Consider the following 26,444-nt stretch of genomic DNA (forward strand, 5'->3'; position numbering starts at 1 on the left):
GCATGTGGCATGTCAGAGTCCAGATTACTCTCCGGGGGACCCATTATTAGCTTGTGGGAGGTCCTTTCTGTGGACTGTTACCTTTGGATCCTCCCTTATACACATTGGCATGCCCTTAGAAGGGAGTACAGGGTTCGCGTTGCCACTCTCTTTAGTCATCCCTATAGCACAGCGCCTACCTGCCAAACCTTCCTCACTGCCATCCCTCGCTGTGTGTGTCTGACAAGCCCCCTCCGTTTTGTCTCTAGCATTTTGTATATTTGTAGGTGCCATTTCCACCTTCCCAAGACTCCAATTAACTCGCCAATCCTTGTTACGTTGTGCCAGTGCTCTGCCTCTCTTACTATGCAGATGAGTGCGCTCCTCAATGGTTCAGTCAAGTGTCCACACAATGCTGCCTAAGGGGCCGATCCTTGCCCTCTCAGGCACACCCTTATTGCACGGCCCAATCCGCATTAATACTCCATCCAGCCGCCTCAATGCAACATTCGTGGGGCCGCAATCTCTCTCACACCACTTCCACGGAGTACCGGATGGGTTTTGCCATCGCACCCAGTTGCGACCTGCTCTCAGATAGTGGGCCGCATCGTATCGCCCCCTTCTGCTGAGACAGCTCCAAGCTTCCCAGAGCCCATCCTGTAGCTCAACTACCTCAACAGGCTGGCTGGAGGAGGGACAGGGAGGGGCGCAAAACATCACCAGCCCCCAGCGCGCTCAGCGCTTCCTCTGCTGCGAGGCGTTTGTCCGAACGGCGTCGGGAGGCAGGGCCAGCAGCCGTCAACTACGCGAACACCATTGTGCCTTCCAATTCACATCACTGCACTAACTTTTTCCAGCAGCTTGGGTAGATGAAATAAATATCAGGCTTTCTAGCTGATAAGATGGCAAGTCCATTCTCAACAAGAAGGCAAAAGGTCCATCTGGCACCATTCAACCTCTGTGCATGTAGCAACAGCACTCATGGACTGGGGTGGTAAACCCTACTGTCTTTACACAACAGGTGCCCAGCCTGAGAGAACAAAGAAGCAGCCAATTTGGAGTGTCAAGAGAGAAGAGTACCGGATCCTCCTCACCCAGCCTGGGGCAATAAGGATCAGCATTGCGCAATCCTCTTGCATCTGCCTCAGTACTTTTGATGTAAACAATCAGTAAAAATGCATTTAGCATGTCATGGTATAAAGTCGATCTGAAGAAATCCTACAGGCAACCACCTGGAGAGTAGTCAATGGCACACAACGAAGGACACTTTCCGTTCTGGGCCATGATTAACAAAGCCACCAAAGAAAACCCTGTTGTAGAGGAGATCTCGTCCATGAACTTGGGTGTAACTCGAACACTGTGCCAAGAGAGATGTAACTGAGCATCGTTCCTCATACTGAGGAACCCTGTGGAGTGAACCACTAATGGGAAGACCCACTGTCATCATGCCCACTTTTGGAGGCAAATCACTTCACAAATTACAATCCATGACCGACACACTACCCAGTCCGTTGGTATGATGGACAGTGGTGGTATTGTCCAATAGAATTTGGACTCTGCTTCCTAAGATGGAAGAAGGAAAGGTCTTCAGTGCAAGCGGACCATCACCCAAGCACAGTTATTTGTAGGCAGTGTTCCGATACAGACCAAAGGAATTGGATCATCATTTACTTAAATGACCATGGCTGCCCAGTGAGGAAGAATTAGTGATCCGTGACCACACTTGTATGAGTCTATGAAGGGCTGAGTGGGAGACCTCTGATGGTTTAAGGGGTCCACCCACCAGTGTAGTTCCTGATGCATCTAGTGAGAAATCTGTACATGAGAAAAGAGACCTCCTTGGAGTTTTAGCCATCCATATACGAACGATATATCAAAAATGACCTCAGTGTGTCAGGGCCAGCATTTTGTCATGGTTGCCACCCTCCCATATGCCAGGTTGTCCACCTTTGTGCTACAAATTACGTTCTTTCTGCTACCACCAGCGTTCTGCCATTGGTTTCTAAATGACAGAAATGTCCTTAAGTATGCCAGTATTTTTTCATGGATGCCCTATAATGTCATCAATGACTTCTAGCATGCCAGTGCCATTATTGTGCCATTGGTGCCCGTTATGCCATGAATTAACCCCGGTGTGCCACGGCCAGTATTTTCTCACAGGTGTTGGACAAGCTGTGATTTGCTGCAAGTATGCCAATACCAGTATTTTACTCAGGGTCTCTATAAAAGAATATTTGCCTTCAGTGTGGCAGGACTAACAACAAACTTGCAAGCAGCAGATCACATTATCGCTCACGCTCATTTTCTCACTATTAATCTAACATTCTTATTCATTCACTCATAATTACTGACACTCAGGCTTTCTAATTCTTTGCCCAAGGTTTGTGTCACTTATGTGACTCCTACTCGGTGCAAATTTTTGAAATGGGTTTTACTATTCAATGAAAATCTGGATTTGCTTGAGATAGTATACCAAAGTAACACACAGCTGCGCTATGAGCAGATATGGGTTACTTTGCCTTATTGGGGGGGAGGGGGAGATGTTCCAGGGTGGTGTATAGGCATTCCCAAGCGACCACCCGTAGATTTTGACACAAATCCCTATCTACTTCAATTCGTAGGTGGGGTTTAGCACCAAAATCGTACTCTTCCTCGAGACAGGCATAAAGAGGAGAATAAATTAATTTCTCCTTGTTTTTCCTGCACAGCACACATACAAAGTGGAAAAGGAGCACCTTCCAGTACAGATCTATGCTTCAGTTAATGCACACACCCCTGCACTATGGTACAACAGTGTGCACTGGTTCAAAGTTGTCAAAAGTGCGCCAGTGCACGAGAAGCGAAAAAAACAAATGCACTATATCTTAGTAGATATTACACATTTATTCCTTCTCCCTTTGACGCAAAGTAGTGCAGCAACTTTGACGCAGTTTGTGTCAATCTTGGCCTCAATTTCATACAAACTGTCACAGATTCTCATTCACTTTCACACAAACATTCTTATACATACACACATGCTGATACACACACATTCTGTCTCAAACACACTCACCCGCAAGCACACAACATACATTTAAAACATTTTCACTTACTACAACTGCCAAAGGTCATGTTCTAGTTAAGTGTGCTCCATTTTTATTAGAGTAATAGTGAATAGAATATTATTCACTATTAGTATAATAAATACGGGAAGACGGTAATGAATGCAGATCAGGCCCTGTGTTCTTGGCACGGAGTTTGCCACTGCTGAAGTAAGGGGTTACAAAGGCAGTGCCAGGGGTTGAGAGGGTCAAGCCAGAGGTCGCAGCTGAGACCCTCTGGCGACCCCTAAATGACGGCTATGCCAAACATTTCAATAAGTGTCAATCTGTGTGTGGAGCGAGGTAGGATTTTTGGTCATGGATGGTAATACCAGTTTGTGGAGAGCAGCCATTGTCCACTGGATAGGATTCTGCACCAGTTAGGCATCCAGGTACAGAAATTCATGGGATCCCGAATTTCAAAGCAAAGCTGGCAAGAACTCAAGCACCTCTGTAAAACTTATTGGAGCGGTCAGTCTAAAAAGGAGAACCACAAACTTGTAGTGTGGTGAACTCACTATACACTTTAATTACCACCGAAAGGAGGGATGTATTAGCAATATGAAAGTAGGCGTCCTCAAGATCCAGAAACACCAGCCAATCTCCTGAGCTCAATGCCAAAAGGGCCTGGCTGAGGGATATCATCTTGAATTTGTCCTGATGAACAGGTTCAGAAGGAGAAGGTCAAGGAAAGACCTCAGCCCTTCTACGAAACTAAGAATAAAGGGAGTAAAATCTTGTGCCCCTTTCTTCCAGAGGCACCACTTCCCTTTGTCCGGCAAGGATGGGACTTTAGCTTCTGCCTTGATCATAGAGGCTAAACAGCAAGCTCTGGTGGCCAAGATGGCGGCGCGCTAGGACGTGCCTGTCCGAGCTCCGCCGCCCCGGCCTGGAACACCGCTGACTGGCCCGGCAGGGGGACACCCTGAGGCCCCCCCGTAACGACGGGCACTGCTGTGAGCCGTGGCCGCTCAGAGGAGGCTCAGGGGCACGCGACGCCACTCCCAGAGGGAGAGGAGCAGCCGGCCCGAAATGTGATCGGGGCCACAGAGCGGCCTGGGCCGCGAGGCGGGCCTTTCCTCGGCGGCTTCTTGGGCCTTGTGCCGTTGGGGCTGGAGCCCCAGAAGGTGCGCGTTGGGCCTCGCGAGCGGCGGGACCGCAGTGGGGGCCTAGACCCCCAGGATTGGCAGGTGACCTGGGCGCGGAGGGAGCCCCGTCTACAGGATCTGGTCAGGGGCTGGAAGGCAGCTCCCCCCTCCCCAGCGGGAATCTCCAGGACGGCGAAGAGGCCTGGAGGTGCGGGCAAGGACAGGAGGGGACATCGCTTTGCCCCGGGGGTCACCATACTCACCCGCAAGGAGGACAAGTAAGTGTGGCCCCCCGCGTGAGGCTGCAGAGGCTATATAAGGCGAAGAGTCTTAAGGAGGAGGCTACAAAGTGCTACAAAGTGCCAAGACCAGGCGCAATCTTCGACACGGTGACACCTGGTGATTGAGTCCCGGGTGGAGCTTCTTGAGAGACTTGTGGGTGTGATCTGGCAAATCGAGACCGTGCTCGTGTGCCATGGCGGCGTCCAAATCGAAGCTAGAACGCTCCGTGAGAGAAATGTTGACAGGGGCCCGTCTGACATCAGGTGTTATGGCTGAGGATTCACCGGCGACGAGACCCTTGGAGGGTCGGACGGAGATGGATCCGGATGAGGGCTCTCCGGTCACGAAGGGCTTCTTGACCTACCTGTTTGATTCGCTTCGGAGCGACATCCAGGAGCTGCGTAGGGACATTTCCCAGGAGGTGAAGGAGCTGCGAGGAGAGGTTACCTCCCTGGGAGAGCGAGTGGGGCAGCTGGAAGATGGTGAGATCCCTCGCGGTGAAGAGGTGGCGGGCCTGCAGCAGGAGGTCGTCCGCCTCCGAGAGCAACAGGACCTCCTCCAGATAGCGGTCGAGGACTTGGAAAATCGCTTGAGGAGACAAAATATCTGCATCAGAGGGGCTCCGGTGGGGGCCGAAAAGGAGGACATTGGGGATTATGTGGTGGGCCTGTTTCGCTCTCTGCTGGGCCCGGAGGAGACTCAGGAGGTAGTCCTGGATAGAGTTCACTGTGTTACCGTGCTGGTGGCCCTGGAGACCGCCCTACGGATATCCTAGCCTGTCTCCACAATTTTGTCCTTAAAGAAAAGATCCTATAGCGGCCTCGCAATCTTCAGCAGGTACTTTTTAGAGGACATAAGCTCCAATTATTCCATGACCTCTCTGTGCGGACCTTGCAGAGGCGGAGATAATTTAGACCTATCACGGAGCACTTGAGGGCGCACGATGTGTCTTACTCCTGGGGCCATCCGTTCCGCTTGGTTTTCCATTGGGAGGAACAGCTCCGGCAGGTGAGATCCGTTTCGGAAGCAAATCGGATCCTGGGCTTGGAGGAGATCTGCCAGGACGCGAGCGAGAGGGCGGCCTTGCCTGTTGGGGGCCCTCCACGCTGGTGGCGGAAGGAGAAAAGAAGGAAGCTGCAGCGCCCTACGGCCTCGGAGCTGTGGTCGGAGAGGGAATCCGCTCTGAACAGCATGGCCGCCGGAACTTCAGCCTACAGGAGGGGGAGAAGGGGAGGCCCGAACTGCAGACGGCCTTGATGCTAACAGCATACCGGCCGTTGAAGAGGGTCGGGCGGTGGGGGTGACAGACCTGTTCACCAAACATGGACGGATCCACTGCCCTGTTGAGACTTTTCCTCGTGAAGATGGATGTGCGAGGACTTCCTGATTGTGAGCACCTGTTGTGCGCATTGGTTGAATGTTGTTGGGTTTCCCTGCAACGCTGGCTTTTGTGTGGAGATATTCTCAGGCCTTGGCGTTTGAGCTGGTGGACAAGCTGGCATGGGGTGTGTCCTCCCTGTGTGGTCCCTTCCTTCTTGCATACTGCCCTCATTTTAGATTATGATCATTAAATGTTTAAGTTTGAATGTCCGTGGGCTCAATAATCCAACGAAGCGTCTAGCCATCCTGTCCGCCTTAGAGAGGTCGGGAAGTCACATATGCCTGTTACAAGAGACACATCTCGTCCCAAAAGACATTTATTGTATGCGCTCCAAGTGGTTCCCCAGGCCGTTTTGGTCTTCGGCATCATCGAAGCATGCAGGGGTTGCGTTACTATTAGCGCGCTCATTCCCTGGGGAAGTGGTGACAAAACTGCATTAGGTGCAAGGTAGGCTTCTAGCCATGAGAATGAGATTGGGGGTTTTTTCCTTCACTATTGCCTCTTTATATGCACCTAATTCCCAGCAGGAAGTCTTCCTAAAACAGGCTTTGACCCCGCTGCTACAATCGCCGGACGGTGCCATCCTGGTGGGGGGCGATTTTAACCTGGTGATGGATGGCGATTTGGATCGTTCAGGTCACCGGTATGGACAGACCGGGTCAATGACAGCGGCGGGTTGCCAGTGGCTGAGTGAGTGTGGTCTGGAGGATGTGTGGAGGAGGGCGCACCCCACGTTAAAGGGATTATTCCTTTTACTCGGCAGCGACTAAGACATACGCTAGGCTTGAACTTTTCTTGGCCTCGCAAGAGTTTCTCTCCCAGGTTAGGGAGTCAGTGATTGAGCTCCGAGCACTGTCGGACCACGCCCGGTCACATTTGAGGTTGTCATGAATATGGAGCGCGTGGGCACATCGGGGTGGCGATTTAGGGACTCAATGCTTCAGAATGGTGCAACAGTAGAGGCGATTCGTAGTGCAATAATAGATTACCTTAGCCTCAATGATGATGACTTGCACTTGCCTGGCGACGCTGTGGGAGGCACTGAAGGCTGTAGTGAGGGGTGAGGTGATGTCGCTGTCCGCTAGGGATAATAAAGCAAGGAGACTGCTTAGAGAGGATCTAGAACAGAGAGTGATGGTATTGGAGCGTTCACATAAGCATACCGGGGCACCAAGAGTGTGGCGAGAGCTTGAGAAAGTAAGGAAGCAGCTGAGGAGGTTGGACTGGGACAGGGCAGAGTACGCGGTAGTGCGCCTCAAGCATAAGTATTATATAGGAAGTAATAGATGCGGGAAGCTATTGGTACATCGATTGCGAGCGCAGCATCAATGGTTAAAATGGTTCGCTCTCCCTTAGGAGAGCAAGCACGCACGAACGACCAAATTGCGGAGGCGTTTGCAGAATTCTATTGGGGACTATATGGGGATGAGGAGCCCGGCAATGCAACTCCGGAGGCCTTCCTAGAGGGTATAGCAACTACTTCCTTGACCGAGAGAGAGGCGATTTCTTTAGATCAACCTATAAGGGAGGAAGAGGTCATATCAGCAATTGCACGCTTGCAGGTCGGGAAGTCACCTGGCCCGATGGTTTTTCCGCACTTTTTTTATAAGACTTTCTGCATGGAACTCTTCAATTCCTTTTGACAGACGGGGGCTCTCACGGACACTATGTTGGATACCACTATCGTGGTTATTCCGAAGCCGGGGAAGGATCCAGAGGAGTGCGCCTCCTATGGGCTGATCTCCCTCTTGAATATTGATGCCAAACTGTTCACTGGCATACTGGCACACAGTCTCAACTATTACATGCCGGGCCTTGTGGATCCCGACCAAACAGGATTTATACCGCATAGGCAGTGTAGTGATAACACCAACCGTTTGCTTCATCTATTGGATAAAACTGATCGCTCACGCAGGGTGGGCTCTTCCTTTCTAGCGATGCCGAAAAGGCCATAACCATTGGCCATAACTGTTCAGGGTTCTGGAGCGCTTTGGGCTGGGCCCGGGTTTTATGGCATGGATCCACTGTATTTATCAGGCGCCTCGGGCGGTGGTCCAGGTCAATTGGACGCTCTTGTTGCCGTTCTCAATTCAAAGAGGGACCCGGCAGGGGTGCCCTCTTTCGCCCCTCTTGTTTGCGCTCTATATGGAGCCTATGGCGCAGCGGCTTCGTGATGACCCTCAGATCACGGGCGTGAAGGTTGGGGGAGATGAGCACATCGTTTCATTGTACGCGGATGATGTGATCCTTACCTTGGCGGAACCCGCAACCTCACTGCCTGTACTAATGGGGATACTAGAGGAATTTGGATGGGTCTCGGGATTCCGGATGAATATGCTAAAGTCGCAGGCCATGAGCAGGTTTATTAGTGCAGAACATGAAAGAGATCTGAAGGCCCTATTCCACTTTATATGGTCTTCCTCAAAACTCCCGTACCTAGGGATTGAGCTAGGGTCCATTGTTGCTCACACGGCGACGTTGAATTACACGAAACTGACTCGGGAGGTGCAGCGCGACCTTGAGACCTGGGGGAGACTTAAATTGTCTTGGTTGGGTAGGATGGCGGCGGTGAAGATGACCATTCTACCACGCGTACTGTACATGTTCCAGGCACTTCCGGTGGCGCCCCCTTCAGATAGCAACCCTTCAGACAGCGGTTCTAAGATTTATTTGGGAGGGAAAGGTGACACGGCTACCACGTCGGGTGTTGTATCGCCCTAAGCAGGAGGGAGGATTAGCGGTCCCCTGCCTTCTACGATACTTTCAGGCAGCACAATTGCGTTTTCTATTAGAATGGAGTCACCCGTCTTCCGAGAAACACTGGTGCTTCATGGACCAAGCGGTGGCGGGCTCCCATATATGGAAGGAGCCCTGGCTCCGGCGCCGTCACAGAGCGCGGGGTTGTACACATCCCCGGTCACGGAAGTGTCGATGAGGGTGTGGGATGCGGTGGCCAGCAGATTGGGCTTGACTTCATTCCCGTCCCCAATGACCCCCCTGGGAGCGAACCCTGATTTTAGTCTGGGTCTGCAACTGGAGGCACTCCGCCGTTGGTATGAAGGGGGCTGCAAGAGGGTAGGTTACCTGTTTGACGGGCAGGGGGTGATCCCCTTTGATCAGATGAGGGAGACATATGGCTTAACTTAGGCGGACAGGATGATGTAGTATCAGATACGACACTGCGTCATGTTGCCAGCCAATAGAGCATTAATAGACAGGCCGTTAACACCGTTTGAAAAATGGATTGTAGTGAAAAAAGAGGATAAGCGGGTGATTTCTGAGCTTTATGGTCTCTTACGGGGAGGCTTGCTCGCCTAAGACTAAGGGTCAACAGAGGCGGGAGAGGGAACTGGAGAGGGAGCTCTCTGATGAGGAGTGGGAGGTCATCTTTTACAGGACACACACGGCTTACAATGCGGCAGGTACAGAGACAGCCTATAAAGTGGCCTCCTATTGGTACTACACCCCAGCACAGATTCATTCTTGGGATCCCACTAAGTCCAGCCTTTGTTGGAGGCGGTACAGGGGTGGAGGGTCGCTTGTGCACTTACTATGGCATTGCCCTAAGCGTCATCGGTACTGGGAGAATATCTTAGACACTATTGATGCGGTGTTTGATAGTCAGATCCCCAGATTTCCTGCATACACTTTGCTGGGCTTGCCTAATCCGCTTACTTTCCCCCTGAGATCATTGAAAGGACGGCAGATGGCCTTGGCTTTAAATGCGGCACTACAGCTGCTATTAGCCATGTGGGGGGACGGACAGGATCCCGACAGTAACATCATGGCTACATAAGCTGTGGTTTATCCTCCCTATGGAAAAATTCACCTTGACTTCACAGCAGTGCAGTGGTGACTTTAAGGAACTCTGGCAACCATTCTTACAAATACTGTCCGCGGAGTTCATATAATTGACATGCCCGGCCTACTTGAGGGTGTTGGAGTTGAATTGAGTGAGTGTGCAGTGGAGACTTATACGGAGGGCAAAGATCACATTGGAACACGGCCTGGGAGCGATTGTTTGCTGTGTGACGTGCCAGTCGCAGGGAAACAAATGTTAAAGTTGTGTTCAGGTTTTTGTCACTATATATATGGAGCATGTCGCATATTACAGCAATTGTATTATTTAAATGCGCTGCATTTGTGATGTTTGTAACTGAAAATAACAATAAACAGATTTGATCCATAAACAGCAAGTTCTGAAGGAAGGGGTGGTCTGGAGGAAAGGCTAGGAAGGGAAGGGTAACACCCTACCAGCTCAGCTGGTTGATGGAGCAATCTGCCATGATTTGTTCCAATAGTCTAACAAAATAGGCGACCCTCCCTCCAACGGTAAGATAATGTTGGGGGCAGGATTTAGAGCGGTTTGGGACCTGCAGAGCCTGCAAAGGATGGTGGATAGTGGATTTGCTGATGCCTCAAATTAAACCTGCCTTGAGAGAAACATTTTATCACAATATATTGGCTGAGGCATTTGGACAGGCTGAGATAGCTGCTATTGTCTGTACTGCACAGTCCTAGAATAGCTGTGAAGCGTCCAATACTATTGGTGAAATTGCTGTGCAGGAGCAGCCAGGCTTGATTAATAGCCTGTATCAGTGATGTCCTTGAAAGATACCAAGGATGAGCCTGCTCAATCATAAAGCAGGTCCATAAGCGGAGCCTGGACATTTTCCTCCCCCCCCCTGAAAAGCCAGTACAATGCATTCAAGCGGGTCAGTGCAGCGCACAGATGTACACACAGACCAGGCAATAGAGACCACAGAATCAAAAACACAGAATCTGTTTTAATGCCTCTAGGTCACACTTACCAGCAAGCTAACCATTTTGAGTTTTGCCAGATCCTATAAAGCATGGACGTAGCAGGTCAAAATGCAAACTGCAAGGGATGTGCATACAGACAAGCTTCTGAGGGTAAAAATATTGTGACCCTAGGTGTCAAGTTTCTTGAGCTCTGTTCTGAAGGAGCCATACACAAGGTATTTGGATTTTTTTTTAGGGCATTGTTGAAACTACCTAACTCTCCGGTGACAAGTGGCAGGACAAAACGTATGCATTGTTGAAGCTAGCCTATGGCTTGTGGGGCTATATTTAGGGACTAGAGAGGCACCAAAAGGGTTTATCTTGCGAAGCCATTATAGGCTCTAGAAAATACTTGTTAGCTGGGAGCAAGGACTCGTGGAGGGTTGCATGATTTTCATCAGGATATTAGGTTTTACTTCTGCAGAAGGCAAAGTTAGTTCCAAGGCCTCCAATGTCTTCAGTGCAAATGTTGTAAAAGGAGAAACCTCCACTGAGGCAGGGCCAGAGTGGTATGAAATGTACCTTCCCAGAGAAGTAACTAGGCCTCTGATTGTAAGTCAACATAAAGGCACATCAGGTACTTTAAGGAAACAATCAGCTTTCTAGACATCATCGTCTGTGCATATATAGGTATCGTCCATGCATACAGTTATCATCAGTATCCAAGCTATCTGAAATAAAATTTTCTGGCGCACAGGTGAATCTTAGGGCCATAGAAGGTTTTCAGATAATGATTCACTGTTGAAGTTAGCCCCACCGTACTTCTTTGCTACACAAATATTTCCTTCTAATGACTGTGTGCCTGGCGCTGGCTCCGCAGGCAGCAGACTTTGGGGTTGGCCCCAAGGAAAGCCCTGTACAAAACGGGGGTCAGTGCTTTTGTTGGTTTACATTTAACCTGACAGACTAGAGCCCATGAAAATATGGCATCAGAAGGTATCTGGGTCAGAGCCCCCAAAAAAACAACAAAATCATTCCCATTTTACTAAGCAGCCCAGAGGGTGTGAGTAATCTGAAAACATTCAGCACTGTTAACTAGAAGACCTCCACCTGCGTGGGTTCAGCCAAAGCACTGTCCTAACTTGTTAGGCACCCGAAGTTCGTCAGACATCAAGGAAGAGTCCAACGAATGGCACTGAGACTCCAATTGTTAAAAGCCAAAATATTCTAATTGATACATCTATCTAGTCGTAAAAAGTGGCTCGATATGCTGTGGTGTTTCTTTAAATTGCCATTGTTTGCTTTGATAAACTACTATTGAGACACCTTATCTAAACAAATCAATGGTGTTTTGAAATCATACATAATGCTGTGCAGCTTTCCCTGCACCACTGCTAGTTTTCCTTTCCATTTCAAGATCAGCGGTTTAAAAAAATGCTCAGTAAAAGCTTAAACAGGAACTGAAAAAAAACTGTATACTCACTGTGTCAGATCTTGACCACATTCTGCACACAACCCTTTCATCACAACCGGATGACTGCATTCCTCCAGTCTCACCAAAACACCCCTGTAAAAATAAAATGGCATTTAGAAAGTTTTAAATGTTAATTAAAATGCTGCCATGAATGTATCTAACGTATTTGTGTATGGTGAAGAATATGAAGCTTAGAATCACTATTTCAGTTCAACGGATAAAAAAATGTATTCATGGACTTTCAAACTTTACTTTTTTAGGTATGATGTTCAGCAAGATTTTGTACTTTTCAAAGAAAAAAAAAATCAGTAGAAATGATATACACATAACGTGAAAAGGCTTTCAATCAGTCTTTTCACCCAATAATCTATTATAGGGTCATTCACATTTGTTAATTTCCAGTACATTATACAGCATGGGGAGATATACATACATCTTCACGGGGCTAGGATTTCTTCGAAATCCAAATTTGACTATACAAAGTGATTTCAATACACACAATAATAATCCACAAGGTATTATTTCACAAGAATCCTGTGACATGACCCGTTTTAAGATCTCAAAATGCATGCTCTTGACAGAGTTTTTTCTCTATCTTCATCAGACCACGGAGTAATTTCTTTTTACATATTCAGACCAAGACTAAACAATTAGCTCTCGTGCCTGGAATGCAACCTTTCAAGTGAGATTACTACTTTGGAATTTTCCTTATATGCTTATCCTAATTTTTTAACTCTACCTCCGGGGTTTTTATCATTTTTTAAACCAGATTTTAACATCTGTTCTTGACCATTTAATTCACCCAAACTTTTGTCACATAAATCTTCTCTATCAAACAGTTCTCAGAAGCCGTGGAGAGTCACTGCTTATCCCTAAGCAAGTTTTCACACAAGTGGTGAGCTTCATATTCCAAGAGAGACACATTGCTATTCAAACTTCATGTGCAAATTTACAAGCATGAACTTGTAGTTAAATCAACTTATCTACGTAGTTACATTCTGGATTCCACAACCAGGACCAGAAACTTATACAAGACCTTAAAATCCTTCTTTGCACCCAGCTGCTCGTTTTCCCCTATGGTAACAATCTATTACATTTTTTTGTTAGAAAACTCAGGAAGTTTACTGTGGAATAAATAACCTGCATTCCGCTCATCCCAACACCCCTTTCACTTATGAACGCACTTTTTGCTCTTTAAGTTGGGTCAACTTTATCCCTCAACAATCACAAAGAAGTTGCATCCATATTAAAATTAATTAAGTCTTGCTCCCTTGATGGCCCTTGCCCGGTGTCATCCTTACAGTCCAGTGCTCAGCCACTAGTTCATACCTTAACCAAGATTATCATTGTTTGAGTACTTTATTTTCATTGTGAACAACCATACAGATGACAGATAATAGATTCCATGGAGAGACATATACCGAACAAGTACTGGTAGCATAGGAAACCTAATGCTGAATATACAGGTTTACATACGTGAAGCAAACACAGTCAGATCGGGCACAATACACAGGACACCGCTCACCCAGTGTCTGCATGTGGACAAAGGGGCGGGGGGGTTTACGAACAACCAAGATCAACAACGTACCCTTCTCCAGAGGAGACTATTTATCCTCTACTCAAAAAAGACTATCTAGACAGAACAGATGAAATACAGATGAGTCATGCTCCTCTCAGCCTCTGGTAAAATCACAGAGTGAACTGTGGTACAACAACTAGCACACCACTTTAGAAAAGCCGAATTTCTTCGACACGCAGCAGCTTGGCTTCAGCCATGGTAGGGGCACTGAAAACGCTCTTACCATTGCTCTTAAGGAATTAAGATCTATCCTAGACCAAGGTGATTCTGCCCTAATTATATTTCCTGATCTGCAGACAGGGTTCAATACTGTAGATCACAAAATGCTCTGAAGCTGCCTTGCCAAGACTGGGTTTAAGTGTCCAGTCCTTGCTTTATTCTCCTCTTCCTCCCTCTCTCTAATGTTATTAATATCTATGTTCATCCACTAGTCCAAAATATTGTTTTGCAATTTCCTACGCTTAGAATGCATAACAGATTGTGTGCCTGCGTTAGCAGGCTCCCTTCTCAGCTGTTGAAGTTACCACCTCTCTTTCAGAAGTACAGCACTGGATGGCACTCAACGTTCTCAAAATAAATGATAATTAATCTGCAATCCTGTAAATTGGTGAAAAAGTAGTAAAATGGACCTAAAATCTCTGGCTTACATCCACAGGAGATGCCACTTCTGTGACAACCATGTTCAAATCCCCAAGGTTCTTCCTTGACTCACAATTATCCTCTCAAGCTAACATTCATGTAGTTCCATTTATACGCTGGTCTATCGGAGACTTAAGGAAACAGCTGTCATTTTACCTCACCACCTTCACCTTCTGGTGGTCTCCATGCATGTCCTTTCCAGTGCTGACCACTGCAATATACTTTACCTAGGTCCATCGGATTAATTTCTGAACCAGCTACAGAGAATCCAAAATTGTGCCTTTTTTGAAACGTAAGGAAATTCAAAACTGTTTCTCAAGTAGGAGTCCAGTTATACTGAGTTTCGATGCAACGATAATTTTTTTTTTTTTTTTTAAAACAACACCTCACTGCCTGATGCAGAGTCTTCTTTGGCAATAGAAAGTCACCCTGCCCCTTGCACTTCACTCACTACAATCCTTCAAAAAGTTTACTCCGAGAACTGCATCTTGAAGCTGGAACACAGAGTATTAAATGCTCCAAAAATGGCAAACATGGCTTGGCCTTACTCAGCCCTCAAATCTGGGACCGTATCCTCTTGCACATTAAGACCGTTTCACCCTACTTTGCTTTTAGAAAAGTCCATTAACCTACCTGTTTTGGTGAGTCCATATTTTGATCTTCAGTTTGTGTCCTTTTATTTATTACTCCGCCAAAATCAGCCACTGGGTCTTTTCTGTTTCTCCCCATACATAATAGTCATCCACACAGAAAATAGTCTCCTTCAATACCATCGACTGGTGAACCAATGTGTATTCTTCGTTTTAAAACTTTTTTTTTTCTTTTTTTTTTTAACCTTTACCAACTTTTTATTCCTCTTGTTCAGCCCCCCCAGATGTTACCACCAGTTTCTTCCTACTACACGCATAGCACTACATCCTGCAAGTGCTACTAGTTGTCAATTTCTTGGAGCCTGGTTCAGTAAAACTATCAACAAAATCCACCTCAAGATAGTAGCTCATGCATGCACAGCAAGGTTTACAAAAAATATAAATAAAAGGCGGCGGTTCTCAAAAGTACATAAATACATATTTGTGTGTGCACACAAGGAGCCATCTTTTTTGCCTAATAAAGTTTTAAAAAAAAAACTCTCCAAAGCAACCAAGCAATAGTGGAATCTGCTGGACTTGCAAATCGTTGCTTCAAAATTAATTTGTGTATTCCCATTTCTAATTCCTTAGAACCTACGAACACAACAAAACAGTAGCATGAAGTGCTTTTATTTCATTTTAATTCATTTATGGATACTCTCTTTATTAAAGATGTAAAAGACTGCATGTGTCCAGAAGTCAAACTAGTAGTACCACACATTCCAAACTAACAAAACAGCTTTTTTTCAGGAAGCAAGTATAAAAAATAAATATGGAAGTCAATGTGCATTTGTCATTGCAAGAAGCACAATCAGAAAACAGTCCTAACGGACAGAACCGTCTAAGTATTTCCATTGAGGATCGAACTTCTCTGACCATCAGGCATTTCATTAAGCAATAATTTGCTGACTGGACACAAAACATTCTTCCCTGTGGAGGTCAATAAGGCTGCAAAAGCGTTGAATTTAAAGAACGTATTATTCCAATTAAGATTTGTGTGTCTATAAAAGGGGACTCTCTGATCACTTGGTTCCATCAACGCGATCTATATGTATATCTTGATCCTAATGAAGATCCGCCAGTCAAACTGAGAGATATTGCCAAAGTTTATTGTGTGTTGGAAAGTAAGTGGATAAATAGATTCCCTGAAGTTTTTAATGCAGATATAGGATGTCTAAAAAAACGACATGCATGAGATCAAACTGAAACCCAATATTCAAGCTAATGTTGCTAAGTTGAGAGGGGTCCCATTAAGTGTGAAAGAACAAATGAAGTAAGAGCTTGATAAATTGATTAAAAATGGGATAAATCAAGAGGCTGAGGTATTGGAGTGGGTGGCGCCAGAGGTAATGGCAAAAAAGCTAATGGGGAGGCTAGGTTATGTGTTGACCTCAGAAGACTGAACAAGTCAGGAATTGTGGGCCATTATCCTCTCCCTAACATTAATGAGATGTGTTCACTCAATGGTGCAAAACATGTCTCAACGCTTGATTTATCATAAGCATATCAGCAGATAAGATTACACCCCTCATCTCAAGAACTCACATTTATTACTCAATTTGGCACTTTTAAGTTTCTTAGGATGCCCTTTGGCCTGATATCAGCAGCTTCTGTCTTTCAGAGAGCAAAATAAAGGATTTTGAAAGGTACAGAAGTAGTAAAGATTTACCAAGATGACATTTTGGTGTTCGGGGCCAGTTTGAGTGTCAGTCAGTCAGTAATCTTTATTCGTCAGTTGCCATAAAAGTGCAAACCAGAACACGTATTACCAATCTATAAATATAGAACATGTTTAAAACTATAAAACGGTTTCTAAAAACACCATATAAACGTCCGATTTAAAACCCCTAGACAAATAGCAGATAAATATACTAAACATGATTAAAAAATAGCAAAAGCTCAAAAGTACAAATATTATCTTAGATAATAGACTTTCACTAAAATATACGAATTTAAGATAGAGTAGACCTTTTCCTAATACTTAAAGAAGCTGTAACAAAGTCTAGTGCATAGTGACAGGTTTGAATATCTGACAGTCTCTGGAAATATAATAAAGCTTCCTCATAGTGGATAGGTCTAAGGTGACATAAAATCTGTAGAATAAAAGCCTTTCTGGGAGCAGCGTATAGAGGGTAAAAAAGAAAAAAATGCGAGGTACTCTGGTTTGTCTTGGAATCACAAGGACAGAATGGTAAATCCTTTTTCCAGAAACATGGTTCGGGGAAGGCTACCATAAAATGAATTAGATTAAATCTAAAAAGTGTTAAAATAGAAATTATTCTAGAACTTGAAAACCAGGTCAAATAGGGTTCAAGGCATGGGGCAGTCACAATCCGAGTATAGGGATCAAAGGATTTCAGTTTCAGGGAACTATAAAATCTCAGCTCTGAGACGTGCTCAATATAAGTCGACTTCAAGACAGTCCTGGAATTTGTAGTTAACAAATGGGGTTCGTCAAACATATACCTGAGCCCTAGCTCCTCAAAGGAGTTTCGCAGAAACTTAAGCCAGGGAATCCTATTTGAATTGTCTAATTGCAGACAGTCAGAAATGCAGTCTTGAACAAGTTTAGCCGCGGGGTTTAACCAGCATATAATCCAAAATAGTAAGGGAGCAATAGAGACCCTGTCCTCCAAAAAACACGGACCCATTTCTTCGTGGCAGATGATATTTGCTGTACATTTTGGAACCATCAATAATCTACGCAGGAATTTATTTTCAACGCTCTGAAGAGAGGGAATAGTATTATAGCCCCAGACTCCTGCCCCGTATAGGACTGCTGCAGCGCACTTGGAGTTATAGAGTGTTTTCATCTGTGCAGGAGGGTCTGTGGCCTAGTTTGCTAGTAAAGGGAAAAATCGCTTCGTTATTCCTAGTCAGCTGCTGCAGCTTGAAGTTAATATGTGTCTTCCAGGACAGAGAGGAACTCATATACACGCCTAAATAACAAAAAAAATTCACCTTATTTAAAATATGACCTCCCATAATAAATTGTTTAGACTTTGTGTTACGTGGGCCGGATGTCATAACAAAAGTCTTGGAATAATTTACTTTCAGATCAAGATTCAACATAAAATTGTGAAATAGGTCCAAAAGACCTCGTAAACCATTAGCGGTGCGAGCAATTAAAACTGAATAATCAGCATATAATAAGACTGGGAGTGATCTCTGGCCCATCTTTGGTACATCCTTTGCATGTTTTGCCAGCAAGTCATAGAGCCCGTTTATGTAGATCAAAAAAAGAAAGGGCGCTAAGATACATCCCTGTCTTACGTCCCTTGTTGACGGAATGGGAGAGGTTCTCTGCCCATGTAAACCAGTCTGAACAGAAACCGTTAAATCTGTGTGTAGCCGTTTAATAAGCTCCAAAAGGGACGTATCGCAGCCTAAAGCTCCTAAGATTTGCCATAGCTTTGACCTATTAACCATATCAAAGGCACTCGTTAGATCAATAAATGCCAAATGAATGGACTCTTTTTTTACTATCACATATTTACTGAGTATTAGATGCAGATTTAAAACTTGCTCAACTGTACCTACACCGGGTCTAAAACCAAATTGAATAGGGGATAAAATCTGGGCCTCAGTCACCCCATCTTCTAAACAGGATAAGATTGCACTTCCTAAAATCTTTGCCGTTGAGTCAATAAGGGAAATTGGTCTGTAACAGGAAGGATCTTGTCGGTTTCCTTTTTTAAAAATGGGAACAATAATAGCCGATTTCCATGAGATGGGTACATTACTATTTACTGCACTATTCAGCACATTTGTAACTAGCGGGCCCCAAAGGTCAATTTCAGATTTAAAAAGGTCAACAGGAACCCCATCAGGGCCAGGAGCCTTTCCCTACCTGGATCGATTAATGGCACATAAGACCTCATGAGATCAAAGGTAATATCTAGGGCCTCAGTGTTAGGATCTAAAATAGAATGTGCTATAGGATTATCTTCTAAATACAGGTTCTCATTATTTTCTGGACAGAAAACTTTCCTAAGACGTTTTTGGCAATAAGGCAATCGTCAACCTTAGTATTATTATCTGAAAAGTAAGGGTGGTTTATCACGTTCCAAAATTTAGTCGAATCCTTTAACTCAGAGGCAGTCAAAAGTTCATCCCAGGCTTAGACCTAATTTCCTTTTTTCAAGGGCGGCCTTGTAATCGGCTCTAGCTAGTTTAACTAGTTGGCGGGAGAAGGGAACTGGTTTGAGAGCAGCTTTAAGATTTTTGTGGGCAGATGAGCTCTCAGAGTCAAACCATCTGTGGGCCACTGGCCCCTTCAAGGCCCTGTCCGCCACCAAAGCTCGCAAAATATCAGTACTTAGAGATTCAAATTCACGAACTATACGTTCAGGATCTAGCTGCTGGGACAAACACATGTGAAAAGAATCTGACTTACTTTTTACAATTTCATGATTAAAAATTTTAGGATTTATTTTGTCCCATTTTAAACGTAAACCACAATTTGAATTATAAACAGTGGTAACTCTCAAACTTTTATTCTTAGGAACCTGGTTGATTTTTAAATCCAAGTTAATACTAAGGGGATTATGGTCACTGGCACAGTGAGGCGTGATCTTAAAATCTTGAATTAGATAATAATCAGAGGAGCCAATAAGTATAAAATCAATAATGCTCCCCTTCAAATTCCCTGTGAAAGTTGGTATTTTACAGATATCAGCAGACAGATTCTCTATAACGTGAACCAGATCAAACTTACAAATGAAAAGATTTAGAGCGTCTCCTTCAGTGGTATGATTGAAATGAATTAATGACTCTCTACCCTCAGCAGGGAAAGCACACAAGTCCATGTGTTCCTTGCTACACAGAGGAGTGTTGAAATTGCCCACCCATAGAGTAATTAAATCTCTATTCTGCAAAACATTTGATGAATCTATAAAGTCAGTTAACTCATCCGGGTGACCCATAGGACACCTCACCGCCATTTGACTTACGTTTTGCTTTTGGAGGACCAGGGTTCTTTGTCCTCTGGTGAAGTCCCAACACAACCAACAGGCAATTTACACACAGGGAGTCTTGTGGTTTTCTGGACCCTCATTTTTGTTTGAGTAACGACCCATAAGAAGACCCTGAGGGATATTATTATAAAAATTTAGAATTAAAATATCTTTTTGCCCGCTAAAAGAAACTAAAACAACCATGAAGTAAGGGGAAGACCAAATTAAGGACACGTTCAAAAGCGGAAGATGTAAAGAAACAAGAACTAAGAGGCCGGCGCGTGCTCTCCCCCTTTGGGAGGTTACTGCCGGTTGACACAAAGAAGTAAAACCGTTCAAAGGAACATATCCTTAGACCAGGTCTCCTGTAGACAAACTAGGTCATAAGAAGAAATAAAGCTCCTCCAATCCAAATTGTCAGTTTTGGATTGCAACCCTGCTATATTCCAGCTAAGCAGGGTTAATGGTCTAGACCCGGAACATGGAGTTAGAGCTCTAGTATTTGTAGGAATTAATGAGTCCAATACTGGTATTTCTGTGACCCAAATACGTTAATTGTGAACATTCCCTGCTTTTGGTCTCTCCGTATTTGAAGAACAAGGGTAGACCAAGGCCATCAGTCAATCGTTTTCGTCAAGGTGGTTAAGAGACGAAAACCGGTTGCTAGTGGGTACTTTTACCTTTAAATTGGACCTTTCTGGGTCAGGACTATAAGTACTTCGATTAGTAAGTGCGTTTTGGTAAAAGCAAGGGGTCATAAAATTGACACAGGGGATGTATCTGAATCCTATTACATGACCTATTACATTGTTCCGAGTTGGTCAAGAGATGGTCCACTGAACGAGGATTTGCAAAATTTAGAACATCATAATCTCCCTCCTCCATTTTCTTTGAATATCCAACCCTCCTCACTCTACGGGCCATAAGAATCTTGTCATTATGGTAAAAATTAGATTTAATGTCGGATTTCAACCAATGACCAGCTTTCCTAATTAGGGAGTGGGTATCTTCTTGCTTGGAGCTCTCCAAAGGGGGAACATTTGAGAGAACCAAAACATACGGGTTGCAATCAGGAGGTAGATGTAGAGAATCTACGTGACTTGTAAATTTAATTGGTCCCATGTCTTGCAACCTAGAGGAGTGAACTTCCCTTGACAGCCCTGTAAGGGGTCGGCAGCTGAAATTTCTTGGCCAGGAACGGCCTGTAAATCTAGTGAAGGAATGCTTGCTCCTTGAGATACCAAAGTAGGAGGGAGGGTAGTTTGATGAGCCGGTGCTTGACTATGAGATTATCCCGTACTTAATAATCCTGGCTTGGAAAAATTAGAAAAAATGCTGGTCACCTCATTACAAAAGCAGTCAAGCTTCCTAGTAATCAGAGTGGTAAGTTTCACCTCTAAAGTAGCACAAAAAGATTTGAGTGTCAAGTCTATAATGCTAGAAAAGTCTTCGGGGGCATCCTTGTTCAGAAAACGATCAGGGGAGGAAACCAGGGAGACTGGGGCTTTAACACTTAGAGCCGAGAGGGTGGATAAACTCTTTTTAGGGCCCAAGGCCTTTATGTTTTTGGGCTTTTTCCCGGCTTTCCTCTTCTTCGAAGGAGGAGAGTCGGCCTGGGAACAGGAGCTTTCCAGAGATGGAATAACTAGTGGAGTAGAAGAAATGATTTGGTCAGTGGGTGGGAGTATATCGTGGCCCAATTGACTAATACTCGAAGGCAGGGTCGGTGGTAAAGAACCAGTTCTTTGAGTAGTGGTTATGTGAACAATAGGTCCCAAAGGGGGGTGCTGTACAGTGCTTTGGACAGCCCCAAACCTTTCTTCTACTTGTTCTAATTCAGATTCAATAGCCCCCATCACAGAGGATAAATAACTAGTAATGGAGGACTGGAGAGAGCCGGGCCCGCTTTCCCCCTTTTGCACGTTGTTCTTTCTTTTCCCCGTTATAAATAATGGACTCACACAGTACTTTCTTTCACAGCTTCCGGGAGAAGATACTACAGGCGGGAGGAAGAGGCGTTAGATGACGGGCGAAGGACAGGCCCGGGCGTGTCCCACGTGGCGGGAGCGCAAGGATGAAGTTAAAGGGCTCCTGCCCGGTCAGCTGCTGCCGCCGCCCACAAACGCGCGTCCCCCGAGGCGGGAGCACAAGGATGAAGTTAAAGGGCTCCTGTCCTGTCAGCTGCTGCCGCCGCCCACAAACGCGCGTCCCGCGAGGCGGGAGCGCAAGGATGAAGTTAAAGGGCTCCTGCCCTGTCAGCTTCTGCCGCCGCCCACAAACGCGCGTCCAGCGAGGTGGGAGCGCAAGGATAAAGTTAAAGGGCTCCTGCCCGGTCAGCTGCTGCCGCCGCCCACAAACACAGTTTGAGTGAACATGAGAGGCTGGAGAAGGCACTGCACAAGTAAAAAACATGTGGTTTGACATCTAAAAAGTGTACATTTGACACACCAACTATTGTGTATCTAGGGCATGAAATCTCCGAAAAGGGAATTCGACCAAGAGCGGGTTTGTTTGATACCATTAAGAACATGACAGCTCCCCAGAACAAAGAAGAATTGGTAACGTTTTTGGGAATGGCGGAGTTTTATAACAAATTTATACCCAAATTTGCTGTGAGGACAGGGTGCACGAGAAGACTGTTAAGAAAGGGAAATTAATCCAACTGGTGTGATCAGTGTACTAGTGAATTTCAAGACATTAAGAATAGCTTACCAAATGCATCCAATTTAGGAAGTTTTGATGCAAAGGATGACATTGTGTTAATGACTGATGCCAGCTCTAACGGTATACGTGCTGTTTTGATGCAGAAATCAAAAGGGTTGAATAGGACCATACTTTTCTTATCGAAAATTTTTAAAGGGTCTGAATGTAACTATTCGGTTGTGGAGAAAGAAGCACTAGGAGTATATTGTGCAGTAAAAAAGTTGAGGAGATTTTTATGGGGTCGTAAATTTTAACTTATAACTGATCACAAACCTCTCAAAGAGGTATTTAAGAAAAAGGAAATTGATTTGGTGTCACATAGAATTCAGAAGTGGGTCGTAGCTCTACAGGAGTTTGAGTATGATGTCTCATATATACCAGGTGTATTGAATGTACAAGCAGATTGTCTTAGATTGTGTAAAGAACATAGTTCTAAAGCTGTAGAAGATTGACGTGATGATGGAGAATATTTTACAGGTGAAGATCTAGACGAAGAAATAAAGGTATGTCTTATAACGGGAGCTGTGATTCAGGAATCTTGCTTTCTGACAGGTAAGGGAGGAGTTGGCTGTCATGGACGGAGTGTTGGTGAGGGGTAGCAAATTGATTCTACCTTACAGTCTAAGAAAGAAGTTACTGGAACATGCTCATTCAAGTCATATGGGCATTTCCAAAACCAAAGAGAGGCGTAGAACTACTTACTGGTGGCCTGCAATGGATGTGTTGATAGAAAGAGAAGGGAGGGATTGTCAAGTGTGTGCTCAATCCGACAAAATCTTAAAGTGCAGAACCCAACCTATGGTGATAAGAGAGGAAGCTTCAGGGGCGTGGGTGAACACAGCTTTAGATATACTTGGTCCAGTCAGGCTGAAATCAGCTGATCGTTAAGTCATAGTGTGCACTGACATCTATTCAAGGTGGCCGGAAGCTAAAGTAGTAAACTCTATAGAATCTAAAGACGTGATTTGCCTTCTTGAGGAACTCTTTGAGAGGGAGGGCTTTGCTGCATCTATTCTCACTGATAACTGTGTTCAATTTACCTCGGGATTGGTGGAGTCCTTCTTGAGGGATTGGGGGGGGGGGGAGGAAATCAAGCACCAAAAGGCAGCATTATGCCCCGAATCAAATGGAGTAGTGGAGCGGCTTATTAGAGTACTTAAAGAATGTCTACAACTGGCTCAGGTACAAGGAATGCAATGGGAAAATGAAATGAGAAAGAAAATACTTGAGTATCACATAACACCGCATTCTTCTAATGGGGTAACACCTTTTCAGATACTAAGATGTAGGATACCCAGTAATGAAGCTGCACCTGGTTGGGTACAGGAAAAAAGGAAAACTATTGATGCTCATATGGGTGAAGTAGAAGTAGTATTGGATAAAGATAACATTTCCAAGGCTTGAGAAGAGGTCATCCATGTTTATGGGACCTTTTAAAGTAATAAAAGTATTTAAAAATGCTGAAAAATCAAATGATCACAGGATCTGGAATGTCAGAGTGGCGAAATATATCAGTGAACTGGATGTTACTGCACCTGATTTGAGATTAGGGTGTGAATTGCACTCCAGACCTGTAGGAGGCTGGACTGGCTTGTAGTGAGTGCCAAGGGGTACTTGCACCTTGCACCAGGCCCAGTTATCCCTTATTAGTGTATAGGGTGTCTAGCAGCTTAGGCTGATAGATAATGGTAGCTTAGCAGAGCAGCTTAGGCTGAACTAGGAGACGTGTGAAGCTACTACAGTACCACTTCGTGTCATATGCACAATATCATAAGAAAACACAATACACAGTTATACTAAAAATAAAGGTACTTTATTTTTATGACAATATGCCAAAGTATCTTAGAGTGTACCCTCAGTGAGAGGATAGGAAATATACACAAGCTATATATACACAATACCAAAAATATGCAGTATAGTCTTAGAACACAGTGCAAACAATGTATAGTTACAATAGGATGCAATGGGGACACATAGGGATAGGGGCAACACAAACCATATACTCCAAAAGTGGAATGTGAACCACGAATGGACCCCAAACCTATGTGACCTTGTAGAGGGTCGCTGAGACTATTAGAAAATAGTGAGAGTTAGAAAAATAACCCTCCCCAAGACCCTGAAAAGTGAGTGCAAAGTGCACTAAAGTTCCCCTAAGGATAAAGAAGTTGTGTTAGAGGAATAATGCAGGAAAGACACAAACCAACAATGCAACAACGATGGATTTCCAATCTTGGGTACCTGTGGAACAAGGGGACCAAGTCCAAAAGTCACAAGCATGTCGGAGATGGGCAGATGCCCATGAAATGCCAGCTGTGGATGCAAAGAAGCTTCTACTGGACAGAAGAAGCTGAGGTTTCTGCAGGAACGAAAAGGGCTAGAGACTTCCCCTTTGGTGGACGGATCCCTCTCGCCGTGGAGAGTCGTGCAGAAGTGTTTTCCCGCCGAAAGAACGCCAACAAGCCTTGCTAGCTGCAAATCGTGCGGTTAGCGTTTTTGGACGCTGCTGTGGCCCAGGAGGGACCAGGAGGTCACAAATTGGACCAGGAGGTCGAGGGGACGTCGAGCAAGACAAGGAGCCCTCTTAGCAGCAGGTAGCACCCGGAGAAGTGCCAGAAACAGGCACTACGAGGATGCGTGAAACGGTGCTCACCCGAAGTCGCACAAAGAAGTCCCACGTCGCCGGAAACCAACTTAGAAAGTCGTGCAATGCAGGTTAGAGTGCCATGGACCCAGGCTGGACTGTGCACAAAGGATTTCCGCCGGAAGTGCACGGAGGCCGGAGTAGCTGCAAAAGTCGCGGTTCCCAACAATGCAGTCTAGCGAGGTGAGGCAAGGACTTACCTCCACCAAACTTGGACTGAAGAGTCACTGGACTGTGGGGGTCACTTGGACAGAGTTGCTGGATTCGAGGGACCTCGCTCGTCGTGCTGAGAGGAGACCCAAGGGACCGGTAATGCAGCTTTTTGGTGCCTGCGGTTGCAGGGGGAAGATTCCGTCGACCCACGGGAGATTTCTTCGGAGCTTCTAGTGCAGAGAGGAGGCAGACTACCCCCACAGCATGCACCACCAGGAAAACAGTCGAGAAGGCGGCAGGATCAGCGTTACAGAGTTGCAGTAGTCGTCTTTGCTACTATGTTGCAGGTTTGCAGGCTTCCAGCGCGGTCAGCAGTCGATTCCTGGGCAGAAGGTGAAGAGAGATGCAGAGGAACTCGGCTGAGCTCTTGCATTCGTTATCTAAAGTTTCCCCAGAGATAGAGACCCTAAATAGCCAGAAAAGAGGGTTTGGCTACCTAGGAGAGAGGATAGGCTAGCAACACCTGAAGGAGCCTATCAGAAGGAGTCTCTGACGTCACCTGCTGGCACTGGCCACTCAGAGCAGTCCAGTGTGCCAGCAGCACCTCTGTTTCCAAGATGGCAGAGGTCTGGAGCACACTGGAGGAGCTCTGGACACCTCCCAGGGGAGGTGCAGGTCAGGGGAGTGGTCACTCTCCTTTCCGTTGTCCAGTTTCGCGCCAGAGCAGGGCTAAGGGGTCCCCTGAACCAGTGTAGACTGGCTTATGCAGAATTGGGCACATCTGTGCCCAAGAAAGCATTTCCAGAGGCTGGGGGAGGCTACTCCTCCCCTGCCTTCACACCATTTTCCAAAGGGAGAGGGTGTAACACCCTCTCTCGGAGGAAGTTCTTTGTTCTGCCATCCTGGGCCAGGCCTGGCTGGACCCCAGGAGGGCAGATGCCTGTCTGAGGGGTTGGCAGCAGCAGCAGCTGCAGTGAAACCCCAAGAAAGGCAGTTTGGCAGTACCAGGGTCTGTGCTACAGACCACTGGGATCATGGGATTGTGCCAACTATGCCAGGATGGCATAGAGGGGGCAATTCCATGATCATAGACATGTTACATGGCCATATTCAGAGTT

General features: G+C 45.7%; 1 protein-coding gene across 1 annotated transcript in view; it reads right to left on the reverse strand.

Moving 5' to 3' along the window:
• The window catches only part of CTDP1 (CTD phosphatase subunit 1), a 795,245-nt gene that overhangs the window by 731,345 nt on the left and 37,456 nt on the right, over positions 1 to 26,444 (reverse strand). Inside the window, exon 2 of the mRNA XM_069219781.1 lies at positions 12,037 to 12,120. Within this exon, the coding sequence (XP_069075882.1) occupies positions 12,037 to 12,120 (84 nt within the window). The remainder of the gene's footprint in view (positions 1 to 12,036; positions 12,121 to 26,444) is intronic.

The sequence above is a fragment of the Pleurodeles waltl genome, chromosome 2_2 (assembly GCF_031143425.1).
Source record: "Pleurodeles waltl isolate 20211129_DDA chromosome 2_2, aPleWal1.hap1.20221129, whole genome shotgun sequence".
NCBI lineage: Eukaryota > Metazoa > Chordata > Amphibia > Caudata > Salamandridae > Pleurodeles > Pleurodeles waltl.